The sequence below is a fragment of the Ornithodoros turicata genome, chromosome 7 (assembly GCF_037126465.1).
Source record: "Ornithodoros turicata isolate Travis chromosome 7, ASM3712646v1, whole genome shotgun sequence".
Classification (NCBI taxonomy): Eukaryota; Metazoa; Arthropoda; class Arachnida; order Ixodida; family Argasidae; genus Ornithodoros; species Ornithodoros turicata.
The window spans coordinates 42,742,376-42,767,441 of NC_088207.1; the positions used below are offsets into that span (position 1 = coordinate 42,742,376).

Sequence of the window (25,066 nt, forward strand, 5' to 3'; positions counted from 1 at the left end):
GCCGTTCGATTCTTAATTACATTATGTTTTGCATTCCGAAACTAGACCGTCACTGCAGTGCAGCGCTGGGGATTGTACTACAGCACGTTTCCCAGCCAATATTTCAATAAGAAACGACTTGAGGTTAACAACAACCATGTATATAATATCCCGTACTGCGTTCTGAACAAAAATTGTTCCATAAAGAACGGTCCGGGAAAAGATATACTCCCATGGCCATAGCCTCCTATATACTTCAAGGAAGGATACTTCTTGTAGTATATAGGAGGCTATGGCATGGCAGAAAGAGATCGTTCTGTAGAATCACAGCCGTTGTTTTAGCCGTGTATGCGTTTAGTATGATTTATATCAAGCATCGCCTTAGAAAGAGTCTTTTAGTAAACGACAGCGGTGCTTTGCCTCGCAAATATGGACACACCGAAGCAGCGCAAATAATTACTTCACGCAATTAGATCACACTCGTTAGGACAGTTAATCAGGTAGTGATGTAAGCTTAATCAATTAAGTTACTTAGAAAGTGGTAACACCTTGAGACACAGGACTTATCTCTTTTTGAAGTACAGCCCTTCTATGTTTGTTTGCTTCTTCCTTTATTTGTTCTGATTATTTGCAGGCGCGGTTGTGCCAAACTGAATGTCCTTCTCCAGCACTCCCATGCTTTTGTTGAATACAACTGCAGCGTGAGAAAAGCTTCTTGGGGATGGGGGTCCTGCTATCCAGTGCTGACTTTGTCATGCTTGTTATGTGGAGCATGTTCCAAAAAATGCAGCTGCACATCTGAAACTCCAATCATCCATCGTCATCTAAAAGGGAGTGTCGTAGCACCGTTGTGAGACCAGACACACTTTCTGAAGATCTTCTATGGCACCTTCCACAGTTTGCACAATTTTGTCAAGCATCGAAGTCTCTCATAGGAACCACTTTGCATCAACTGTCACTCCCATCTTAGATTTTGATGTGCAAGGGCCCTCTTGCAGTGGTCTGCAAATTGCAACAGGACGATTTGGAGCTTGAAACAGTTGTGATTTTGTCATTTCGGCCCTCGTGTACCCAGTCTGTGAAACGTAAACAAAAAAAGTCTAACACGATATGCTTTTGTAAAGAAGATCACTGATGATGATGAGTAAAGAGAACATAAAAGTTCAAGTTTATTCAACATTTTATATCATTCATTATATTATTCAACATTATCAAGTTTATTCAAGTTCAACATTTATTTCTTGCACTTATGCGTTTCAGGATACAATGAACGTGCAGGGAGGTCGCAAAAGACTACATTTATTGTTTTGTCACCTTGCTACAATGACAATATATATTTTAGGAATGACAATGGACAGGTACACTCTCTAAATTTGTAGCACTCAATTTTAGGTTGGAATGAGCAATGAATAGCAACTTCCCTTCTGATATTTTGTCATATATGCTGAATTTTAAATTTAATGTGATCAAATATGTGATAATATAATAATATATATAGGAATAATAATATATAAGAATATAATATGTGATAAATGAATGTGATCAACAGTAGATGTAAACAACACCAGTAGCCAGAGAAGTGCATTCTCAAGAAATAATTTTCTTCTTATAGCATATATGTGCATGCCTATTAACTGAAACAATTATCACAGTTCCCTGACAAGTTTTAATTTCTCAGAGTGTACTGTAGAGGCGGCTTAGATCTACAACAGTTAATACAAGGTATTATATACCGTGAATACATTTGAAAATCCCATGTGACACATATGCTTTTACTTTATGCAGGTGCTGTGGTAATCAAAGTTGGTGGGCACTATGCAGGTTCTGCACCCATTTCTTGAGTATGTCGAGGCAGCTGTGAAGTAACCTGTATTGATTATGATTATTCCAATTTTTATGGTGCATCGACAACAAAGGTCATAATACATCAGAACATTGGTTTGGATGCAGCTTGTTAAAATGTGTTGGTTTATGTTGTTTAACAATATGTTGTTTAACAAATGCATTGGACAAATGTTAAAGCATCAGTTTAAAACAGGGTTTACAATCCCTGTATCTTCTAAAAATTGAAAAGGTTAAAAACTATTCTAAAAAGAATATGGGTAACTCTTCTAAACAGGAATAGAATTATTATATTGCTGGGTGAAGGAGCCTAAGGTGTATAAGGTGTGTTTCTGACATGAACATGTAAGAAAATGTGCAAAATTGAGAGAGACTAACCACAGTGCGTACACTTAAGTGATTCCTTCCTGTAAAGTAGAAACCCGTGGATAGAAACATAATACTTACCTGTACACTCAGTCGCATCACACTTCATAAACGATCCTCTGGGTAGCCCTATGAGGAAATCTGTTTTGAGAGACCACTTTTGCCTTAAAAACTGCTACAAATAGCACGACACGCTACAAATTATTATTATCGCAACAAGCTGACGACACAGCTCAAACACAAAGGCGGTATTCAAGTCGCGCCACACCACCGTTACGTAGGATTCTTTGTCACAAATCAAACCAAGGCACAAAACAATACAAATACATGAAAAAGGGTGACAATCTTGGTCTCATTACGACGTAATACCGAACTTGTGCGCGAAGGTAATTCAAAGAAATGAATGTGGCACTTGCTTCCGCAGAGAACACCGTGTACCATGCTAGCAATGCATGCAAAAAAGCGCTCGAGTGCTCGCACATATATTGATGACAACACTACCTGTGTAGTGTAGCATGTTCTTTCAAGCATATTATGCACTCAAACTGTATTTGCCGCCGGGTAAAATGCAAGTGTGCTCGATTGAACGTCGGAAGAGCGATCAAGCAACCTGCATCCAGTGTTCGTTTTGGGTAAAAAAACACTTCATAATGGTCAAGTAAATATACAGAATGGACGCCTATTTATTCCTTGATGAAGAGTGACTCACCTGTATAAATTTAGGCCCTGTAACCCTGCCAGTACGGTTGGTACGACCGTAATTGCAAGAAGTTGCCATGATCGCTGCGGCGGCTGTTGTGGGTACAGTAAGATGGCGGCCTGTTTCTTCACGCTAGCGCTCCCTATCCGCCATCCAGCCTTTTACAATCGAGATCAGTGGTTTGTCCAGAGCCGGCCGTATATTAAAAGGGAGTCTGGCCATTAATGGGTCATGCCTATACCTGAAGCTCCGCCCACTTTTTCAGCTTTCCGACCAATGAAGTCTTGAAATATGGGGCGCTATCAATCAGCCTATCCTCACTATTTGCCCCCTTATCCAACATGGGCAGCGCCATTTTGGGTGGCAAGTGGATTGGATGGGATTGAAATGGATAGCTCTCGCAATCTGCAAAATTGGTGGATTTTTGGTGCCAATTTTGATGAGCGCCACCTAGGGAGCGTAAGGCACGTCGGGAATTGTCGTCTGCTTCCGTCATTGTACCGTTGCCGGCAGAACCACCTGCTGGGACACACTCTGTTGTCGGTAGATGGGTAGAAATCCAGCGAACCGGTAGAATGTAGGAAGGGAGTTGCCTCAGGACAGAAGCCGCCGATATTTCGAACAGAGACTGTTCTTCTTCTGGGCACCGTCCTCATCATTGGCATGGTATTTAAAGGGTTAGGTGTGACGTGTTTAAAGGTTCATGCGAATTGTGGGTCAACAGCCCGGAGGGAAGAAAGGTTCCGTACGGGTTTTTACGGCCGGAGTGAATGGCTGCTTTGTTAGAGTGTGGAGGGGATTATGTGAACGTAGTGATCTAGGCTACAGACCGGTTACAGAAAAATGGAAGGTTCACGAACACGTGGACGAAACGGGACTGTTGTCCCGTTTCGTCCACGTCACACGTCACACCACCCTTTAAATACCCGTTTCGTCCACGTCCACGTCACACCTAACCCTTTAAATACCATGCCAATGATGAGGACGGTGCCCAGAAGAAGAACAGTCTCTGTTCGAAATATCGGCGGCTTCTGTCCTGAGGCAACTCCCTTCCTCTGTTGTCGGTAGGATTTTAAATCAAATCTACATGAATAGTTGGAATATAAGAGGCAAGAATATTTATATCCATGAAATCCAGCAATTAAATATAAGATTGTACAGCACAGCGCCGTTTTTGTTATGTTTTCGTTGTGATTGCCGTGTTCACTAGGCCTAACACCGGCGACAAAACGTATTATTTTCGGTTAGATATCGATGGATGAGCATCAGTTGAAACTGATTTCCGAGAAACGTATATGAGGATGTACATTTGCAGCGTAAAATCAGAGTAGTCTGTGAAAATTTTTTGTCACGAAATCCCCGCTTCACTGTGTTTGTTTTCGTCGCCATTTTGGGTGGCAGTGAGGTGTCATGGCGACCCCCTTGATAAAGAGCAAACCAATCAGTGGAGCGAAACTGTGATTGACAAGTCGAGCCTCTTTTTGTGACTCCTCCCAATGGCCAGACTCCCTTTTAATATACGGCTCTGCGTTTGTCAGAGTCACAGTGACTCTACCGTTTTTCTGGCTGACGGTTGTGTTTGGCTGGGCGAGCGTTGTCGGTGTTGTCGGCGCGTCGGCGCATTGTGGGATTCCTTTCCGTTCTGGCCGCTTGGGGCGTTGCTTGTCGTTGCAATTTCGTTGCACCTGTTCTCCGCTGTTGGCGCTAGCAGCACTAGGCCCACTAGGCGCTCAGAGCTGTAGGCCGGAGCCGTAGCCGTAGCCTCTGTAGGCGCTTGTTGTGTTGTTCGTCGTCAACAGTAGTGCGTCTGTTTCTGTGGTATTTTGTATTTTGTTTTCCTACGCCCGGCTGTGGTTCTCTAGTTACTTCCTCGCAGTTTCGCTGTACGTGTCTTCTGTTCTGTGTATTTTCATATTGAATTTCTCGAGTTGATGCATAATATGTTATCCGTAGATACGGAGTGTGCGACGTTTTCGGGCTAAATGCACTTCACGAATTCGGGGGCAGAAGTCGGTGATTCGGAGTCAAATCGTGTGATATATGTGCAGTAGTAGTGCATGTCTCCGATTATTTCCAAATTGGTGCTGGGCAGTTGTTCTTGTGATGTCTCGGTGTTGTGGAACTGTAGGACCACAAAACATTCGAAAAATCAGCATCTTATCAGTCAGGTTGGTCACGAGCCATCGAAATTTACATAGACGCCACACAGCACAAAGGGATATACATGTTGTTCAGTGCTCGTCTACGTAAATTTCGGTGCGGTGCGGTTCGGTACAGCCAATTTCCCCCTACTACCCTTCCTGTTGTTTTGCAACACCCCGCTGAAGTTTCTGTGATTGCCCGACACAACTCGGCTGCCAGCACACATATACCCATAATCATATACCCATAAACATACACAATACACAGCAATTGATACTGAGCTAAATTTACATTGAAAGATAGTTAGCACTGTGTATGATGGCAGACTTATTGAAAAAGGTGAAAGCAAACTTCCTTGTAGCTTTGGCGCTCAGTTATCATAAGTGCAGTGTGATATATTGTCTTTGGTGACTGAATGGCTCTATTATGCAATGTATAGTACATTTTCCTGCAAGTAGTTAGTTAGTACAAATCTGTAAGTGCTTTTTGTCGTTTTTCTGCTGCAAATGATTTTGACCTCACTGGGGATAGGAGGGGATGGGATATCTCATCCAGAAATGAGCAAATTTCTCGAGAAATGTAGCACGTTACAAGTTATGTTACTGTGTGGAAAATGTAATGAAATGAAGCTCCGAAGCCGCCCTCATGTTGCTTGCTACATAATATGCGATATTTCATGCTTGACATTCAATATAATTAACATCAGGTTTTGATGTCGCAGTGGGTGGTGTATGGCGTCTCCTTCAATCTTCAGTACGATGAAGGAAGCTGTGCACTTATGTGCTTCCTTATGTTGGAGTTACAGTAGCGAGTTATACTTGCAATGAGTTGCCCAAACAGTGACTTCATCCACGAGATGTTCGAGATGTCTTTTAAGCCATAAGGTACACAATAAATAGAAAATTTGCTAGAAATTGTAAATGTGCTGTATTGGAATGGCTGTAGAAGGCACCCAGTAAACTTTAAGCGAAGCAAATTAGTTTTCCTATTGAGTCACAAATGTTTTACCGGTCTGGCACTTGGGGTGGCCATTTCATGGAAGGGTAATTGCAAAATGCAGTGACAATGATGAGTGGAGTATAGCCACACCCACACATCATTTTTTGGGTGTGGTGAAAGTCCAGATAACATTGGAACTTTATCTAGACAGGTTCCGAAAGCACACTCTATGCCACGCCAAATTTTCTTGTGAATTTCGTTATGGTTAACTGTGCTGACATCTTCCATTTGTTTTGACATAGATTTTATTTTCCAGGTGACTGATTTCAACATGATGACGCTCACACTTCAGCGAGAATATGGCTATGTTGTCTTAGTAGGTGTGGGGTCAGCATTTGTGAACTTATGGCACCAGTCTTTGGTTGGAAGAGCCAGGAAGAAGTATGATGTTAAGGTAATGTGACGATACACTTGATTCAGGACAGCGGCACTGTGCATTGTGTGCACGGTTCTTTGCTTTTTGTTTTTGCACTTGTTGAACGTTGTAGCGTAAGATCAGCCACTTTAGCTCATCGGATAGCAATAATAAAGGAGAAGTCCCATTTTCCTGGAGACCATCCCAGACTTCAAATTTTCACTGATCATTCCTACACACAAACATAATTAACAGTGAAGAGCAGTGCTTTGTTTAGCGACATACAGGGTGTTTCAATTATGTGATACGAAATGGTATTAAAAAATTACTTTTCAAATCTACTACTCAATCTACTTGTCAAATGCCCTGTAGAATGGTCCACTTAGAAAAATCAAAGACAAAGAAGGTCTTACCACAATGCCCACTGGTGCTAGCAGCCCGCACGCATCGATGTTCGGGTGCATTTTTTATATGAAAAATATTACATACAGATATTTTTTTTTGTATTAGTCTGCAAATCAAGTCACACCCTTTCATAATGCGTCAGAAACAGAACATCTTTGAGATGGCTTTCTGCGCTGCTTTAATGGCTCTGCAGCAATGCTATATTTCTTTCACATACACACTTCCTACACACGCCTTCTTGTGAACAGCTTCAGTGTGAAGTTGTGAACACTTTTGCTTGGCATGTAGCAGCAGCAGCAGCTGTTCTGAAGTGAACATACCCAGAGTTCAACATAATGTTATGCTAATAACGATTATTCTCTTCTGCAGTACCCAGCGATGTACTCTGACAAAAACATGGTTTTCAACTGCATTCAGAGAGCCCACCAGAACTAGTAAGTGTGCCTAGAGTTCTATAAGCTATGTTTGCATGCATTTGCCAGCTGACTCTTTAGACTAGAAAAATCTAAGCTTTCTGACTTTTTGGGCAACACTGTTGGCACCATCAAACTCTTCATAGAACCAACATATTTCTGTATCCAATGTGTCGGACCACTTCTTTGATATGCAGGTCGTCTTGAACTTGCCTGATTTTTAGTAGGACATGTCTAGTAACAACAATGCAAATGACATTTCGTGTCCTGATGTTTTAACGTAGCTTTGTTTGTTGGTTGCACCAAGCAACACATGTGTAGATGACTGTGTGTAGGCTGAGGAGTTTACACATATGTGCCAAACTGTATCTCTTCAAGCACACTGCTGCCAGTAGATTTAGAAATCTGCGCAATATAAGTTTATGCCATTACATTAGTTCTTTGTCACGTTCATCTGTGAGTGGTCAGACATACACTGGTGGATTTGGAAACCTCTTTGGCTGTACAAGGTCTGATTGAGAAATAATGACACAGATTCAGAATCATGCAATGCAACCCAATAGGGTCGCAACATTTTTCTTTTTCAAAATTTCCTCATTTAATATATTTTTTAGAGCTGTGTGAATATTCAAAATTTTGAATACGAAACGAATATCTGATGCTATTCGAATGTTATTCGCAACCTATTTTCAGTATTAGAATTTTTCAAATATTTCCGCTATCACCAGCCCGCAAGTGGGCTTCACCTCATAACATACAAGAGTTAGGTGAAGCCCAATTCAACATTGCCGCCATTGTTCTTTTGGTGTGCGACTAAATTCTGCAAGTCTGCTTCACCTCATTACACTCGAGTGTTTACAATATTCTATCGCTAAGGTGTACAACTTCTGTGAGCTCATGGTCAACACTGTACTCTGGGCACTGAATTTTCCAGTAAATGTGCTCCCAACTTTCAGAGTTATGTTATGTTCAGTAACAGATGGAAATATGTGCAGTTTCTAAAAAAAGTACAGGGAATTCACAATGTAAACATAGAAATGAGGAGAGGCACACAAACCAGGCTGCATGGAACATGTTGACTAACTCTCATTGCAGTTTATCCCACTAATGCAGTCCACCATACACAACATGGAGAGACCCTTCTTCTCACGATATGTTATGCTGGGTGAAAAGCTCAAAAGTTTGGAGCAGAACATCATTGAATGAGCACAACACCACAAAATATTTCACCATGAAAGTATTCGAAATTATTCGAATCGGGCTTGTTCTGATTATTAAAATTCAATTCGCCGCCTGAAGAAATTATTCGGATTCGACTCACAGTGCAGGTGAAATATTTGTAAACAGCAAGGGAAATTTTGCTATTCGTGCCGCTCTAGGCATTCCTTTGGTAGGCGTTGCCATTCTGCAAGTTGGCTTCACCTAACTCCTAAGTGCATTGCGGGCCAGCCAACTTTAGGAAACGCTCAGTGTTTAATTTTTTTACAATGTTCTAAAATCGTTCAAATACATGTACCGTACGTATACACACTGCCATGTACATATGGATATGCATGCCGGCAGCGGCAGAATGCTACAGGCTACTGTGGCGTAACTGCAGGTTTATAAATGTTGATGTATGACCTTCACAAACCCCAGCACAGATTGTCCATCTGCGCTCATGCAGAGGGAAACAGAGGCAGTCTCATTACTTTTTAATCAGCCCTTGTAGGGAAGCTAAAGTAGTTTTTTGTGCCTGTATCACAACATGCTGAAAGGTACGCTTCAACTTCTTGCACTTTTACATACTGCAAAAACTGGAATCAAAATTTTTAAATTTTTGTCACACTCAACAACTTTTCATGAATTCTTGAGGAAATACAGTGGCCAAAGCTGCAACCTAAATTGCAGAGTTTTTGAGTTGGCAAAAAAGTACGTACTGCAAACATATTAGTTTTTGTGAATTTGATGACAACAAAATAATATTTTAGAAATTGTCTTTGCCGATAAAGTGGCAGTTATCCTGACCAAACTGTCTTGAAGATTTGTGAAAAATTGATCACACAAAGAAAAGTATGTTGAATCTATGTTTAGAAATATATGTTTACGGTATGTCATTGTTTACTGTGCTAAGCACTCATAGGTTGCCAAACTTTGGTTCTGAGTTGAGTGCTACAGTTTTTTGTCTTCGTCATTTCATCTTCTGATTCACCGCAACTCAAGTATTTGTTACTTCCAGCTTGGAAAACTACCCTCAGTTTTTGTTCCTGCTGTTTGCTGGGAGTCTTGAACATCCAGTAAGTTTGTGCATTTATACCTTGCAAAATGTCCGACCTCTTCGTCCAAGTCTACTTGAGGTCTCAACCTGATCCTGAAGCATAGTTCAGCAGCTCAAGATTGTGTTCAGCGCTTTATGTAACAGCACGAACCTGAGTATTTCACCGTAAAATTCGTTTTATAAGTGAACACTGCAAATTAACTCTCTTTGCAAGTAATTTAACGGGATGACGATGAACGCACCTGCCGCGTAAGCGCACTCTACACCATGCACCTTCTCCATGCCAACATTGACCATTCCAGTTTGGTCACTGCACAGAAAAAGCGATGTGAAATCATCGAAGAGATAATTTGCTAACAGACATGTGGCACCATATCTCCTTCCCCCTTCCCTTTCTTTGTACAGCAGAGTGTTTAGTCGTGTATATGTCTATACTATATATATATACTTATGTGTTTCACCACTTCATTTTGTACCTGAGGAAGCGTGGACCTCCATGCGAAAGCTTGTACAAATTAAACTTAAACAAAAATCTTTAGTGTCGGTTTCTGTATTTTGTTTATGTGATCTACAGGACTTGACTCCCCTCTTCGTATATGCTTCTAACACACCATTACTAAAGTTTACATTTTTAGTTTTACAGATGAAGTTACATTCTTAAATGAGCAAATTGTGCAAAATTGTGCCAAAAATCTGTGCAAGCGTGTGAACTTGTTGTCGCACTTGCATTTGCTTCGTGAAATCGCTTCCGCTGCCTTTTTCCCATAAACACGCACAAGCGAGAAATGTTGTAGCAGACGACACAAGACAGAACGGTGCCTCAAAGATGCATGTGATGTAAACGTTGGAAACATATCACTCAGCGAGCAGCGAGAGGTCAAATATGGCAATCAGCTACGTACATCTGTGTTTTTTTTACTTGTGGGTAGTCAGTACCTGATGTTTAAACAGGCAGAGATGCTTGCATGGCAACCGTACCGATGACAACATAGTGTTGCAGTAAAAGCAGACACATCTGCTTTTACTTTCGCAGTACCTCTGAGCAGTCAAATGTGCATTTTCTACTGTGCACCCGTATCCTCGAGGCGTTCCATTTTTCGTGTTCCACCATCCAGTCTTTTTGCGTTTCGGGCCTTTGCTTCTGCAGCATCAGATTTCGGACTCCAACAACATTTTGACTGATACAGCTCAATTTTACACAAGGTATGCATTTGTTTCTTGTTTTATCGATATATCCTCTGTAGAACCGTTTTGGAATAACATCTCGAAACATCGCAAGTGTAATTTACATTTTTTTGTGTGCATTCCATTGGTTTACAAGTGAGCCATCTCGAAAGTGAGAAGGAGAATATCTGGTCACAGATACCAATGAGACTGTAATTTCTCGCTCGCGCTGCTGATTTCACTCTGTCTTGCTGAGTCTCGGGAATATTATAGCGAGAAACGTGAAGTTTTTTTCCGCTCTAACATTTAACAAGTGCTGATTTGGGAATGCAGATGTCAGTGCTCACAACATATGAGCATGTAAGGGACGACATATGACCTACGAGTGACACTGAGGTCATCCGTTCAAACATGTGCAACAGCGAAGATGTGTACACGTGGCTGCAGCGATATGCTGAACAGACGCACGCCTCATGAAATGTGTGCAGTGAAAAGAAGGCGACTGCTTGTAAATGGTAACCAAAAACTTTATTCATGCTGGACGTAGAATTTGAAAAGCATCTTGTTGACATGGTGTTCTGTACTATCAGGATGGTGTATCACAGGGTATGGAAATGCCAGCTCTCTAGCTGCAGCAAAACCTCTTGCTCAAAGAGAAACACGTGCTGTCCAGCCAAAGTGGACATCAAAATAAATGCCCTTGAGAACCCTCGATTTTGCATCCTTTTCTTATTCCCGTGGTGCTGCAAGTGCAAATTCCGCTTTTCCAGAGTTGGAACTATAGCTTCAAAACCGCAGGCGTTAGCACTCATTGCAATAGGAATCGGAAGCGGAAACCAGAATCAAATGAACTGCGCCCTGTGTTGTATTCATCAACCTTCCTTTCTATCCAATCATCTTTAATGTTCAGGAATCATCCATCACATTTGTGGATGGACATCATTGGACAGTCTCCATGTATTTGCTTGTGTGATAACTGTAGTTTATAAATACTTTTGTGCAGCGTTGAAGCCCTGGTCATAAACTGTGTTTTACATCCCAGGCAAAACAGCGGCTGAGCCTTAGAAGGCCCTTGAAAGACCCTTGAATTTTTGTTCCAAAATTCAGTGGGAACCACGATTCATCGCTGCATTTTGCCACATAGAAGACAAACGTAATACTGCTATTCAAGCTTTGCAAGTTACACGTGCAGGGTGCTTTTTTTAGCTGCGCCGGACGTTTAAAAAAAAGCTACGAGAGTAGCATAGACGTCGTTTTTGCAGTTGCGTTTTACGGCCAGGCGGCCATCCTCTCTGAGAGAGTATGTGACTGCTAGATGACTAATTACCTAAGATTCATTAATTCTTTAATTACGCTATCTTGAGCAAAAGTGAGATAGCACAATGGGAGACGATCTTTGTTGAAAGCAATTCTGTCTTTTAAAAATCCTGAATTGAGCACGTGCGTAGACATATCCAACGCCGAATTTTGCTATGCAAATGAGCCGAAAACTGCGTGCATTAGAAGTGCAGGGAGGACAGCGCTCACTCCGTGTCAGGATACCACGCGCTTGCCAGGTGAGCTGCCACTGCCAAAGATCACGTGCTCCTCAGGTACATGGTCTTGGTTTCCGCTCATTCACATCGCAATATTCGATTATGGATATTTCAACGTACGTGCGAACGTGCACATTTCAGGATTTAAAAAATAAATATAGTCGACCCCCATTTATCCGGACGGTGCCGTTCCCGGCGAAATCGTCCGGATACCGCGGCATCCGGATAAATGAAACGACCGAATAGAAACGTCCTACAGAGCAAGGTTTAATTAAAACACAGAAATCTCGTTAATGACAGCTGTTACATAGTAGTGTAGGCACTCAATTCCTGCAAACTTTTGCTAATTGCATAGAGTTGAGCCACGCTGTTGCACTGCTCGAAGAATGTCAGTGCGGACGCAAAGTGTCAATGTGTGAGGAACCAATGGAGTCACAATTACTTGAGCCCGAAAAAGTGGTGAGCACGTTGTTACTTCCTGCAAAAATAAAACGTGAAGGCAATTACAGAGAATATAACCCAAAAATAAGAATAAACACGTGACAAAAATACTGCGTAATTTGTGTTGCAGAGTGCAGCGTCAGCACCTCGCTGCATTCTTGCCAAGGAATATATTCTCTTGTATGATATATGAGACGCGATGGAATATTATAGCTTCATTGGGCTTGTTTTCTTTTTCTGTTTCTTGACATTTTCATGAATTCAGTTACTGAGCTCTCCTCAAGAATTCGAAGAGCTGCAGCTCAACTTAACAGAGTATTTGGCTTGGGTGTCAATAACGAGCAATTTAGAAGCTTTAGGTTCCACTGCCTGTCATGAAGATGTCCACCAGGATTCTACAACATGTGAACAAGAGACTCCACGCGACAGTTAAGGCTGTAGTGAAGAAATGAATGCGGAACCCCCACATGACTTCTGGTAAACAGCACAATAAAATAATGAAAGATATCCAGGTATGAAAGGTAATCCAGAAGATGTGGGTTCGATCCCTACAGCTGGCAAACCTTTTCAGTGACTTTCATCTTTCATCGTTGATTTCTTAGGCAATTTGAGGCTTTGTTTGTATCTGTCCCTTCTATGTTGTTCCAGCCTCAGAACATCAGTTTCTCTCTTGTACAATAAAATAAGTTAATGATGTGTGCAGTAATATGTCATTGTAATTGTTACATTACTTTCCATTTTGCAGCTCGGTTGCAATTACAGAAGTACAGAATTTTGAAGAGCACAGTATCAGTTCACTTGCTTATGGACCACAGAAAAGGAGTCACAGGAGGAGTGTACTAGATAAGATTGTGACCGTATGCTCAGCACTGACAAACTTGAGTGCCTTAGTTGTGCCTTTTTGAGTAGCGGTGAATAAAAAACAGTTCTGCGGAGCACAGTTTTACTCTGCGGGTGCTTTCCTTCCTTCCTTCCTTTTTGCATACTCTGCACAGCCATCATCCCTTAGGTGCCACTTTTAGCTTCACACACTCAAAGTGAAACCACAAGCCATAATGCCATGTTCTAGTCCTCCCCAGAAGTAGTACATCTCCTGTGCCACATTACCACTATCATTGTCTTTGTCCAAAGTCCCAGCTATACATTCACTGTGATCGACTGTAGTACACTGTGTTGTCCAGTACCTGAAACAGATTTCAGGCAGAAGTGCCTCTCGGAAGAACTGATTGCAGGTGTTGAGCAATTTTGCGCAGAAGGCCGTGTCCTTATAGATATGCTCCATTAACGTATCGTGCGGAGTCCACCCAACAAAGTCGCAATATAGATCCTCTGACACACCAGCATCTGCATTTGCACTTGGTAAAAATAGCTGTGGGCCCCTCTTCAGCTTCACCCTGCCACCTTCAGCGTGGAGCCATCCATTTCTTTGATGCACTGCCTCTGCAATCGTTATCTCCCTTGAAGTGTAAGGACATTTAACTCCCGACACTCCTTTACCATACATTCTACAAGTCCGTCCGGTGTAATTAAAGTTCATTTCTGAGATGGGAGCTGGCTTCAACGTCTTTGGGTGTGCAGGCAACCATGCATTTTCCCTGTCAGTACAGAACTGTTACTTGGTGCATCGAGGCCATAGCCGCTTATATGTCGTTAAATCTCAACTCATCATTTTCTTGCGCATGCAGCAGCAGAGATGATTGTGTCATATCCCTTATTGATTCCAATTTGTGCAGGTGCTTGGTGCAGCTGCTGGAGCTGTCTACCTTGCTGGAAGGGTTTGCTATGCCCTAGGTTACTCAACAGGAGGTAAAAAGCAGGGCACACATTCTGTGGTTTGTTTGCGCTCATGTGTTCAGTGTGTTCAATGTGATAATTCAACATTCACAGATCCTTCAAAGCGTTATCGTGGAGCCTTCCAGTACCTTGGACTGCTGACCCTTCTGGGCACCACTATCAAGTTGGGTGTGCATATGTTGGGCTATCTCTGAGCTTGTGTATATGTCACTGTTGTGCTATTGAATCAACAGTCTGCAAGCAGAACTGGTTTTTATCCCATATGGAAACAATCAGAGGTGGGCCACTCCACGCCAGATGATCCGAAGTGGGCGCTCGACCATAGTAGATAAAAAAAAAAAAAATGCAGGTAGAAGACCAACGTGGAAGAGTAGTGCTGGAGAACGCAGCTCAAAATACATCACCTTTAATTTTTTAGAGGCCTAAATAAGTATGGTAAAGTCAGAAAAGTATACCTCACCTTTTTACCATTTATTCACCCGCGCGTGATGTGGCAAGATACCGCATGTGATATTTATGTTTTGGAAAGGTGTAATATCCCACACTGTGTACGTTAGGCAAAGCAGGTTTCTCCCTCACCTTCTAATGGTACGTCTAGACGCCGCCATTTCCTTTCCGTTTGGCAGTTTTTTTTGTTTTTTTACTGCTTTCGGTGGTACCTCAGGAGTGAAGTCTTCACTGTACCTTATTGAGTGTCGCTCCCAGGTATGTCCTCAAAGCGTTCCATCTTCACGTGCGTAGTACATCGCGTGGTGGAGCTAAAAAATGTAAAATTTGCAATTTTCCCAACTTGCAGTTGTATTTTAAAAAATTAAAGATAACAGCTGCATCCTCCAGAACCGCTGTTCTATGGGAGTCTTCTACCTGCACACATTTTTTGAAAAAAAAAAAAAAAAATCTGTCATGGTCAAGCGGCCACTTTCAGTCGTGGCATGGAATGGCCCAGGTTGTTAACCTTTAAAATGTGGATACAGATAAATGAGTTACGACGACAGATACCTCATGAAAGAATACACTGATACAATGGCAGCTGCATGAGAAGAAAGTACATTACCTTTATGGTTGCCTCCTTCCACCCCCTCCAAATGCTCACGAAAAAAAAAAAAGAGCCATATCGTGGTGCATTGAATAACGCATGTTTTTGAGAAGCTTACAAACATTTTAAGGACAAGGAAATATCCTGGAACTATATCAGCAACAGGTTATGAAAACATTTTTATTGACAAAATATAGACGACCTGCCCACTGAAATACAGGAAACGGGAGCTAGGATTTTCCGACATCAGCCCCTCCCCGGACTCCCCAATGATCTTAGAGTGCAGTACGTGTCCCTGGCTGGGGGGGCAAACTGTAGCACACAGAACTAGTTAGGCCTTGGGCACCCGCAACTCCATCTGCCACACTGTCCCAGTTGGACAGTAATAATTGGGCAGATCCAGGATTTTTCTGATGTGTGGGGGATAGCATGCTACATGCACTACAGGGGGTGTCAATGGAATATCTGAACTAATGGAATCTGAACTTGGGGCAGTTGGTACATCACTGACCAGTTTTGCGGCGCGAGAACAGTACAAAGAAAAGGACACACACCACGTCGGCGTCGTGGTGTGTGTCTTTTTCTTTACGCTGTTCTTGCGCCGCAAATCTTGTCAGTAGTATGTGAAGACAGAAATTAAGGGGGGGGGGGGCAGGACATCCGGAACCCCTCCCCTCTAGTAATAATCAAGCGACTGTGATCTAAGTTCTGTTTTTGTTATTGATCTCTTGCGTGGCCTTCCATTAACCCAAAACAACACTGTCATTTCAAAGTTTTGGACAGAACCAAATAGAATCATAGATTGAGAACTTACCCGTCAAAATGAACTCGTTACAAGTTCAGTTACAGTGTGAAAAATGTAACTAAATTAATAACGAAGTTCTTCAGCCTGAAATGTAGCTCGCAGTTACTGAGTTACTTAAAAAAAAAACGAGTTACTTCCAAGTTACTTCGGACACAAAATAACATTACGCAGGTGCAGCGCGCGTGAGTAGTTGAGTTAGACCTTGAGTTGCCTGCGGAGGAGTGCATCACGCTTGGATCGTTTTCGTTTATGTCCAACAATAGACCTCTCCCTGTTTGTAAACAAATGACGTCATAGTGTTCGACAGCGCCACATATTTGGTAGAATTGAACTACGCTTGAAGCTGGAGGTGAACAAAGTCGCGTCCGTAATTGCTTACTCGTGTAATACGTTTATACATAGCACAGTATTGTAATGGGTATTCAGTGCATATTTAGAGGGAAACATAAACATGGTTAAGGCTTGTGTTTAATTTTGTATACACTTTATTTTATACGAGTATCATGATATTTTCTGCAGGATAGCTCATGAGATATATACAACCACCTCTGTATCTATGTAAACACATTTACATCCTGCAATAAAATTACTATTTTCTACATAAGTAGTGCTCATTTTCAGCCTTTACACCTGATATATGGCGTTACAAAAACAACAGAGCAGTTCTGTTTTTCTGAAGGCTGCTGATGTCCAGCTACAATTCCTTGAAATCGGGTCATGGCATACATGGATAAGTTATAAGAGATGCGAAAGTAATAGAAATATTCTAACGGTAATATACCAAAACATTTTACACTAATCGTGTTCAACCTAATGCACCTTGGCCTAGTACAGACTATCTATTCATATGCTGATAGGGATGCACGTGTAGGTATCGATTTTTTCGGTTTCGATATTCTATTGTTTTATCAAGGCGAGATTTTTGTCAATAACTAGCTAGTTCTTTATTTCCCCAAGAACTAGCTAGTTCTTTATTTCCCAAAATATTCCGGTGTACCAGGCTGTACAAGAGCGCAGTTGAAATGAATGTGACTGGCTGGAGCGCTTGACGCCAATCAACTCCCCTGCGAGCATTTTCGCTCGAGATCGACGTACTTTCAGATTTATACGTGTGCTGTCGTAAGATTCGCCAGCGGGCCTGCGCCCACGGAGAGGAGCAAGCCAGAGAATATCCTCATCATCTCGCCTGATGTTCCGTGACGCTCACTAGGATGGTCACGTACTAGCGTTCTCTCACACACCTCTTTCTCGCGTATTCTCTGCAGCAGCAGTGACTGACGCCAAGGAAACGCCCTCGTGTCGTCACACTATGAAAAATCGTCACCGGAAAAAATGTTCCCGGAGTAATCGTCCCCGGAAAAAATGTCCCCCGGACATATTGTTGAATGCAGCAAGAAACAACACAGGGAAGAACGAAGTTGACACCACGGCTGCTTGGAAGAGCCGTGTGAAGAGCCGAGTCCCCCGGAAGAGCCGTCCCCAGGAAAAAATTTCCCCTGGAGAAATCGTCCCCGCAAGAAAAGTATCAAGTAAATGAGAGAACTGATGTTCTGAGGCTGGAACAACATAGAAGGGACAAATACATACAAAGTCTCAAACTGCCTAACTAACCTAACGTCTGAAAACTAACCTAGGTTCCCACCTGGGACGATTTCTCCAGGGACGATTTTTCCGCATCCCCCTTCCTCCCTCACTGTAGAAACACTCAACTCAATTACGTAAGAGTGCCTCTATTACGAAAACGCTCGTTTGATAACACATTTATTTGCCGGTTTGCTTGTAATCACTAGGTTCGATTAGAGACCCCCTACCCTATCATCGGCACGCAGTTTCAATGCCTCGCTTGATGGTTGTCGCTGATGAGGAAAGAAACCGCCAGTGTGATACGGGCAAAGAGCCATGTGCAGAGAATACGCGAGAAAGAGGTGTGGGAGAGAGACACGGGCAGTCTTCAATGAAAATTGAAATCAACGGTAATTGACAGGGGCCGTGACAGGGGTATAATTTAATCCGTCAAAAATGAAAAGAAAAACAATTCGTTAAGGCTTTGACAATGTCACATTTATTTACATGTTCCTGCATGCGATCCCTGCTCGGCGATCTGTGCCTGAGATTACAGCGCTTACCGACCGAACATGCTGAGTACGATAGCGAAGGTGAAATATGATGCAGAAATTTAAGAAGCATCGCGGACGGTAGTCACAAGCCCACTTTTCCAGTGCCGCAAACTAACATTCTTCCTCTTTGGAATGGCTGAGCGCGTCTTCCTTAATCGGATGGGGTCAAGGAGCCCGCTTCGGCACGTGGCCACCGAAGCATTACTTTTCGTTCTGATTGCCCAAGGCCATAGCTGGTCACTTGACCTGTAATGGGGATAGCCGACGGACCCCTGCTTCAGTCGATTCTTGGTCGTCAAATAGGCTCTATGAGGTCGATGCCGCCGTTCAGACACGGACGATCGTGCGCAACTTCCGGATGCGTACCTACTTCGGGAAGTATTCGAGGTCGACGCGGAGCCGTGGAACGTCACACCTCTCAAGCCTGACGTGCGCGATTGAGCGCCGCACGAACGCGACACCGTCGTGCTATTACGTGGATACTCCACCTCTTCTCGACGTGCATTAGCGGCACTGCCAGAAATAAGTTTCGCGGACTTAAACTCGCGTGGCAGCTTGCCCCATTGACCTGATTTGGCTGAACTTCTGTTGCATGTCTCCATCATCATCATTGTGGTTGTTTGCCCCGTGCTTTGTTGTTCACCGGGTTCATACTCAAAGCCGATTGCATTTCGAAGCCTTCTCCATTCCATGTTGCGCAGAGTAACGTCTTGAAATTTTATAGGGTGGGGTGACGACTTTGGTTCCCCGCTTGTCGTGCTGGAAGCCACGTGACGCTGCTCCCACACACGAGCCATTTGAAGCGTTTTTGTGGGGAGCTCGAACGGCCCAGATGGTTCAATGCGAGGCGTGCCAGATTGCACTGTTGGTGACGGGCCCCGCTCTTCCTGCGACGCTTCATCTGGCACTACCATCGATGTGTCCGAGTGTCGCCTCGCGGCCTCGTCAACCTTATCACCCTCTCGAAGCTCCGACGTGATCCTGCGCGGAGACCTCGCTGATAGTTCGCTGCAAGTGAACCGCACGGGGCCTGCTGGACGGCCCCCTTGATTGAGACGTCTCGGAGCAGGTTCATCTTCGTCGGTGTGAAGGTCCTGTTCCGCTATTGGTGCATAAACGGAACGCGATGTGCCGTGAGGGGCTCCTGGAGGAATTGGTGCCAACTTGCTCTGAGCTGCGGTAATAAGTTCGTCCAACAAGCTTTGCCCTTTGCAGGGGTTTGAGCTTAACGCTGGGGGCAATGGGGATTGCAGGTTATTTTTTTCAAGGAAAGCCGATTGTTTGTTATTTTGCTTCTTGAGTAATGACGGAAGAACGATGCTGCTACTGCTGTGAACGCTATGGCTCAAAGAGCTAAATGGAAATTCGATGTCAAAATCTTGCGCGTTACGATGGATGGCAGGGCCAATAAAATTGGCGGCGGTGCGTGAGTCTAAAGGCAATTTGAGGTCAGCCCGGACAAGCTCCTGCCAAAGGGTTTCTGGAGGTTTTTGGAGCGAACCAGTCTTAGCCGATTCGATGACGCCTTCTTCTGAGGCATATGTGCGTGGCCTTGAACCTGCTTGCCTTTCACCTTCACTTACGTCCTTACCCATTGTGGGCTTGCGAGGTTGCGGCTCTGGTGGGGGACTCCTCGATCTTAAGGACGGACGTAGTCGTACTTTATGCAAGCTTGCCTCACGTGTCCCTTGTTGAGCTTCGTGTCCCAAAGAGATAGTCACATGTTTGCTTGTCCCAAGTGGCACGGGATTAACTTTTCCACGGGGCGATTGCGCGAGGCCCTCAGCTTTGCCGCATGGAGCGAACGATATCGCTTTCTTCGGGACGTCAGAACGAGGCGCGCATGACTTCGTTGAACGCGATCCTACATTATTTTCCCCATTTTTCGCTACCTCTTTCTCCTGAGACGCTTTCTTGGCCGTAGATTGAGAACACAGTGCATGACGCTGCAAGGGAGCAGCATTGCCCACTTCATCAACCTTTCTTACTGGAATGGAGGGAAGAGACCTTACTGGAACACTTCCAGGCGCCGGACGACACGTACCTTGAGGCTGCTCTGTGGTGTCGTTAGTAACGTCAGTCTTGTCTGTCACACATTTCCCATTCTTGCTCCGAAATTGAGATAGTGGATGGCCTTGCTTCCTGTTGAGCGTCTCGATCCTCTTTTCCAATGCTTCCTTCATTCTTGTCACCAGTGATGGTGCCGTGCCACCTGCGTCCATATGGCACCGTTGTGAATTGTCTTTTCCGACCCCCTTCATTTCATTCACTGCGATCGAGCTAGACGGTACTTCCACACGAGGTCCGCAATAGTGCAACCCCGCCTGCTGCGCCGGCTCCTGTTCAGATTGCAGTTCACCTTCTCTGCCGTGTGCCTCAGAAGCGCAATTTATAACTTGCTTCCTATTTCTACTTTGAGCAGTGTCGCTCTGTTTGCGCGGACATGTTGGGCAATCATTATTCATTGCGGCGACGACAACTTCTGCATCAGACGCGACGGAGCTTGTTGGCCTGAATAGCAAGTCTGCGCCTGCTCTCGGATTTTTCTCGCCTTCAAGGGTTGTGAACTCGTAGCGGGCACCAGTTGACGTCGTCTGCTGTTGCCGCCCCCATCGACTCCATTCCGCAGGGGATAAAGAAGAGGCAGCTGCAAGCTGTGGATCCGCGCGGATCAGCAAAACATCTCGAGGCGGCACCATATGTTGTGAATCTGAAGCGCAGACCTTACGGAGCGCCAGGACACCTTGTTCCCACACAGTTTTCTCCCAAGAAGGGCAGGACTTCCTCCTTAAACTACGTCGACCGGAACAATCGCTGCCTCTGGGGCTGTCGCGGCAGGGGAGGCAGTGCGGCGGATTGCGCTGGTATGCAGCTGGATATACTTCAGTGCCAATTTGGGGTTTGGCGTGGTCCATTGTGCTATAACTGTGTAGGGATATGAAAAAAGACAAAAAGAAGGCAGGAGTTTTAACGCAACGCGACAGATCTGCTCTGAAAACAGATGGCTCCGAAACATGCAGGTATGGAACTTAAAGGAACGGTCGCATCCGTTCCAGTCGATCTCGAAACTATAGCGTCATTTTATTCCTTTGGACTACTGAGTACTGACCACGGTATGGAAAATAAGTGGCGTAGTTTCGTAAAACGTATTTATGGAAAGGCTGTAGCAATGGCGTTAAACCTACCTAAACGGCCTCGGCGCTGGACCAATTCCTGCTCCGGCAGCTGGATCACTGCGAAGGTGTTCAAGAAAATCCTGGTACCTTGTGTCATCTTCCAGGGACATTCCTGGTTTGGCTTCAGATTCTGCATCCCTCGGTTTGGAGCTCCGAACTCTGAGGTGAGACATTTGCTTTTGAAATGGTTGTCATGGCATAGGTGATCATGCTTATGGGTGTTTTCTATGCACGATTGCTAACTACATAATTGTAGAACACTGCACTACAGAATGAAGACAGTGACAAACCTTTGATATGACAGAATGATGCCAAGAACCACAAGTGACATTATCAGGCCGATGGTGATGGTCAGTACACTATGATTTGACAGAACTGCTGGAATATCTGAAGTGAAATGAGACATACTGCGTTGACAACCAAGTATGAACACGAACGAGCAAGGTTTCTATTTATGGCACGGCAGCAGCAAGAATGGATTTCAAAATCACAAACGTCCCGTGAGTCCGTCCTGTTATATTTCTGACTGACATCACCACACACTGCACTCTTTAATGCTACGCTCAATTCTATTCAATGCTAAAAATTAACGGGGAGGGGAAGGATGACGTCAACGGGGAATGGATAGAGCCTGGTTCCTCATTCTTGAAGTATCCTACGTAGTGAGCCGTGCCACAGTCCTCAAGCTGTCTTCGGTTCCCATAAGACATTCTATAAACACTACTGCGGATCAGCTTTTCTTGGGGAAGCAGAATATCATCGCCATCAATCGTGCTCATACCACCTTCAAGACTCACCCATGCTCAATATGGTGAATGAGTTGAGCATGAGCGATGAATTTCTTTCTTGCTCCGCAATGTTCTGAACTGTTTGCCATCATAATGCGTGGTGTTTGTACAGCTCCCGACAAAAGTTTACGGAACACGCGATCGGTGTATTTTCCCCTAGGCGCGACACCCTAGCGGCAAGCGGAAACGGGTTCAGAGGGACGGAGGAGTGCGCCGGCAGCAACACCAATTCAAACCACGTTTCGAGCACATTTAAGCGATACCGAAACTATCGCGGTGAGGCGCTACTAGGGCACTCGCTCACCCCTCTGAACTAGTAGTAAACGCGCCCGTTTCCGCTCGCCGGTAGGGCGTCGCACCGAGGAGGAAATACACGCACGCGTGTTCCGTAAACTTTTGTCGGGACCTGTACCATTAGCTTGCTCCTCCCGAGTTCCAACGGAGTTCGGGCAGCGCCGTACCAGAGGAGCTCCGTTGCTCCTTTCAGGTAGCAAACATGTCTGATTAGTGCAACTCACAGGACTCGCATCGCTGGTTGTCGTACAAGTAATAGGTCGGCGGGCAGTCACAACGGAAGTTGACACACTTGGCACCGGGTGTCCTGTAGGAGCACTCGAGGTCTTTAGAGCAGGGGTCTTGCAGGAGTCGTGCTGTGTTCGAGAAAAGAACTCATGGTACAGGTGAAGCTACACGTACGTGCTACAACGTCATGTTCGAAGTGTATCGAAGCAAAAACGTCCTAGGTGACCGCGAGAACGACTGAAGGTGGGGACCATGAACAACGTTGCTGGGGATCACTTGACAAAGTTTGCAGATGACATAAACGAACCTTATTTAATCTGTGTGGGGGACTGCCAGACATTTCAAGAGTACTCAGTCACGCAGGGTATGGCCTTGAATGGTACGTTGTAATTCCGAACGAACTATAGTACCAGACTATTCAGTACTTTAGTGGTATTTACTATTGACGTATACCCAGGTATCCGTACGAGCGACTTTTTCCGGTGAGATAGCGGCAGAGGAGGGTGAGGAGACGCTCCGAGATGATATCGCGGAAGAAACGCGAAAGTACTTATCGGAACGACGCTGGGAGAAACGAAGGAACCCAAGCAGCAAAATGTACTGAAAGTCGAGTGCAATAGGGGTGGACGGGTAGGTGGAAGGCCTTGAACAAACTCGTGAAACTAAAGAACACTGATAAGACACATACCGTCCACTCCTATTGCACTCGACTTTCAGTACATTGTGCTGCTTGGGTATGAACATTCTCAAACAGGGGTTACTTTTTGTTTTTTAAGTGACTAATACCCCTGACACACGAGCACGTTTGAACTCCCAAGGACACCTAACGGAAAGGCGTTGCGTGACGTGACACACGGCAAATGAGAATCTCCTTTTACGAAGCGGTCCATTTGGGAAGCTGAGATCGGCGATATCCTTTCGTAAAGGCTTATGGCGTAGCGTCAAAACGAAGGGCGATACGATGACAATACTCTCGAACGAAGGGTACACAGTGTTTTGGTTTGTCAAGTACTCGAAGTCTGCCTGCAGTTATTGCAGTTGCAGCACGTATTTTTGAAGTCATTGGTCGTATTGTTATGTTTGCTGTTACTGTTATCTAACTACCCGACTTTCAAGAATAAAGGAGTTCTCTCTTGCCGTGTGTCACCGACACGAACTCCTTTCGCGAGGGTGTCCTTTGCAGCTGTAAAGTACTCCTAATGGAAAGGAGTTCAAACGTGCACGTGTGTTAGGGGTATAGGGTGTACAAGACAAAGGTGTGCAAGAGCGCGTACCAGAAACGCAGTACATTCTCTCTCCATCGTCAAGCTTTATAGGGTTCGTAGAAGCACAATCGCATTCACCCGTGGCCTTGTGACATGACAACCCGAGTCCAGGCATGCAATCGCTGTGTCTGATGCACGGCATGCCCATCTCAGACATCCCGTTGTCTGAAAAACGTAAGGAACACACAAACTCTCCACCGCAGCGGCATTCAGAAGCTGCCCCGCAAGCCAAGGTGACTTACTCGTGCCATTCTGTCCAAAATCATCCGCTGTGATGTCCGCACCTATTGGTGTAATTGAGTGAGGACTTTTTTCAGATTCCGTTCTCGTGCGATCCGGTGGCCTGTGAAGAAATAGCAGATTATCTTGAGTAGGAAGCTGAACGAAGCACTACAGCCTAAATGGCCTACTAATAACCTTACTCCGCATCGATGATTTTCGGCTTGTTCAACATTGCCATATTTCATATGGTCACCGCGTAAATATTCTTTTTGTACACTTACGAACTCGACCCCAGCAGCAACTCCGCGTGAACGGCAAGAAACGAAGCCAGAGCAGCAGCACAAAGAACTTGATGCATGGTCCACATTCGGAGCACCCTTCGGAATGAAGGATGTCAACAATGCTTCTTCTTCTTCTTCCACCTTAGAGCAATGGCCGTTAGGCACAATGCTGTATCGAACATCGTTAGCAGCTTCTTCTTCTTCTTTCTCTTCTTCTGCCCCACGGAGATTAGTCACTAGCCAAGTGAGACTGGTCAGGGCTATGAAATTGATCTGCACACACACAACACACTAGGTTCATTCGTTTCGAAAGAAAAGTGCTGCACCAGTTCTTATGTACACGCGAGGGGGGGGGGGGGGGTGACGTGAGGATTCGAGCGGTCTCCGAGTCGATGTTATTATTCGAGTCTATGACATATGTCGTCGAGTCTATGACGATATATTCGAGTCTATGACAAAAAG

The 25,066-nt window shown here is 44.4% G+C and overlaps 2 protein-coding genes across 3 annotated transcripts; one reads left to right on the plus strand and one right to left on the minus strand.

The window, feature by feature from the left end:
• The first annotated feature begins 4,626 nt into the window (after positions 1-4,626).
• On the plus strand, positions 4,627-16,837 carry LOC135401149 (glutathione S-transferase 3, mitochondrial-like). Its single transcript, XM_064633359.1, has 6 exons — positions 4,627-4,770; positions 6,285-6,422; positions 7,158-7,222; positions 9,420-9,477; positions 14,332-14,404; positions 14,486-16,837. The coding sequence occupies exons 2-6, from the start codon at positions 6,300-6,302 to the stop codon at positions 14,584-14,586; spliced, it is 420 nt and encodes a 139-aa protein (XP_064489429.1). The 5' UTR covers positions 4,627-4,770; positions 6,285-6,299; the 3' UTR covers positions 14,587-16,837.
• A 1,420-nt stretch (positions 16,838-18,257) lies between these two features.
• Positions 18,258-24,749, minus strand: LOC135399900 (uncharacterized). Of its 2 annotated transcripts, none has more exons than XM_064631635.1 (7): positions 24,605-24,749; positions 24,344-24,444; positions 24,111-24,266; positions 22,833-22,964; positions 21,817-21,913; positions 21,536-21,685; positions 18,258-21,275 (listed from the first exon to the last, which is right to left on the minus strand). In XM_064631635.1, the coding sequence occupies exons 1-7, from the start codon at positions 24,688-24,690 to the stop codon at positions 18,410-18,412; spliced, it is 3,588 nt and encodes a 1,195-aa protein (XP_064487705.1). In that variant the 5' UTR covers positions 24,691-24,749; the 3' UTR covers positions 18,258-18,409. The 2 variants fall into 2 exon arrangements, with proteins under 2 accessions (XP_064487705.1, XP_064487706.1); XM_064631636.1 differs by lacking the exon at positions 24,605-24,749 and adding an exon at positions 24,524-24,591.
• Between the last annotated feature and the right edge of the window lie 317 nt (positions 24,750-25,066).

What these genes read in the sequence shown, in the direction of transcription:
- LOC135401149 (XM_064633359.1), top strand. Translation starts at nt 6,300, where the DNA reads ATGATGACGCTCACACTTCAGCGAGAATATGGCTATGTTGTCTTAGTA. An exon ending in GGAAGAAGTATGATGTTAAG is followed by an intron (nt 6,423 to 7,157) that starts GTAATGTGACGA and finishes TCTCTTCTGCAG; the next exon opens with TACCCAGCGATGTACTCTGA. An exon ending in CAGAGAGCCCACCAGAACTA is followed by an intron (nt 7,223 to 9,419) that starts GTAAGTGTGCCT and finishes TGTTACTTCCAG; the next exon opens with CTTGGAAAACTACCCTCAGT.
- LOC135399900 (XM_064631635.1), bottom strand. Translation starts at nt 24,690, where the DNA reads ATGTGGACCATGCATCAAGTTCTTTGTGCTGCTGCTCTGGCTTCGTTT. An exon ending in CAACCAGCGATGCGAGTCCT is followed by an intron (nt 21,914 to 22,832) that starts GTGAGTTGCACT and finishes ATTTCACTTCAG; the next exon opens with ATATTCCAGCAGTTCTGTCA. An exon ending in CCAGCGCCGAGGCCGTTTAG is followed by an intron (nt 21,276 to 21,535) that starts GTAGGTTTAACG and finishes ATCCCTACACAG; the next exon opens with TTATAGCACAATGGACCACG.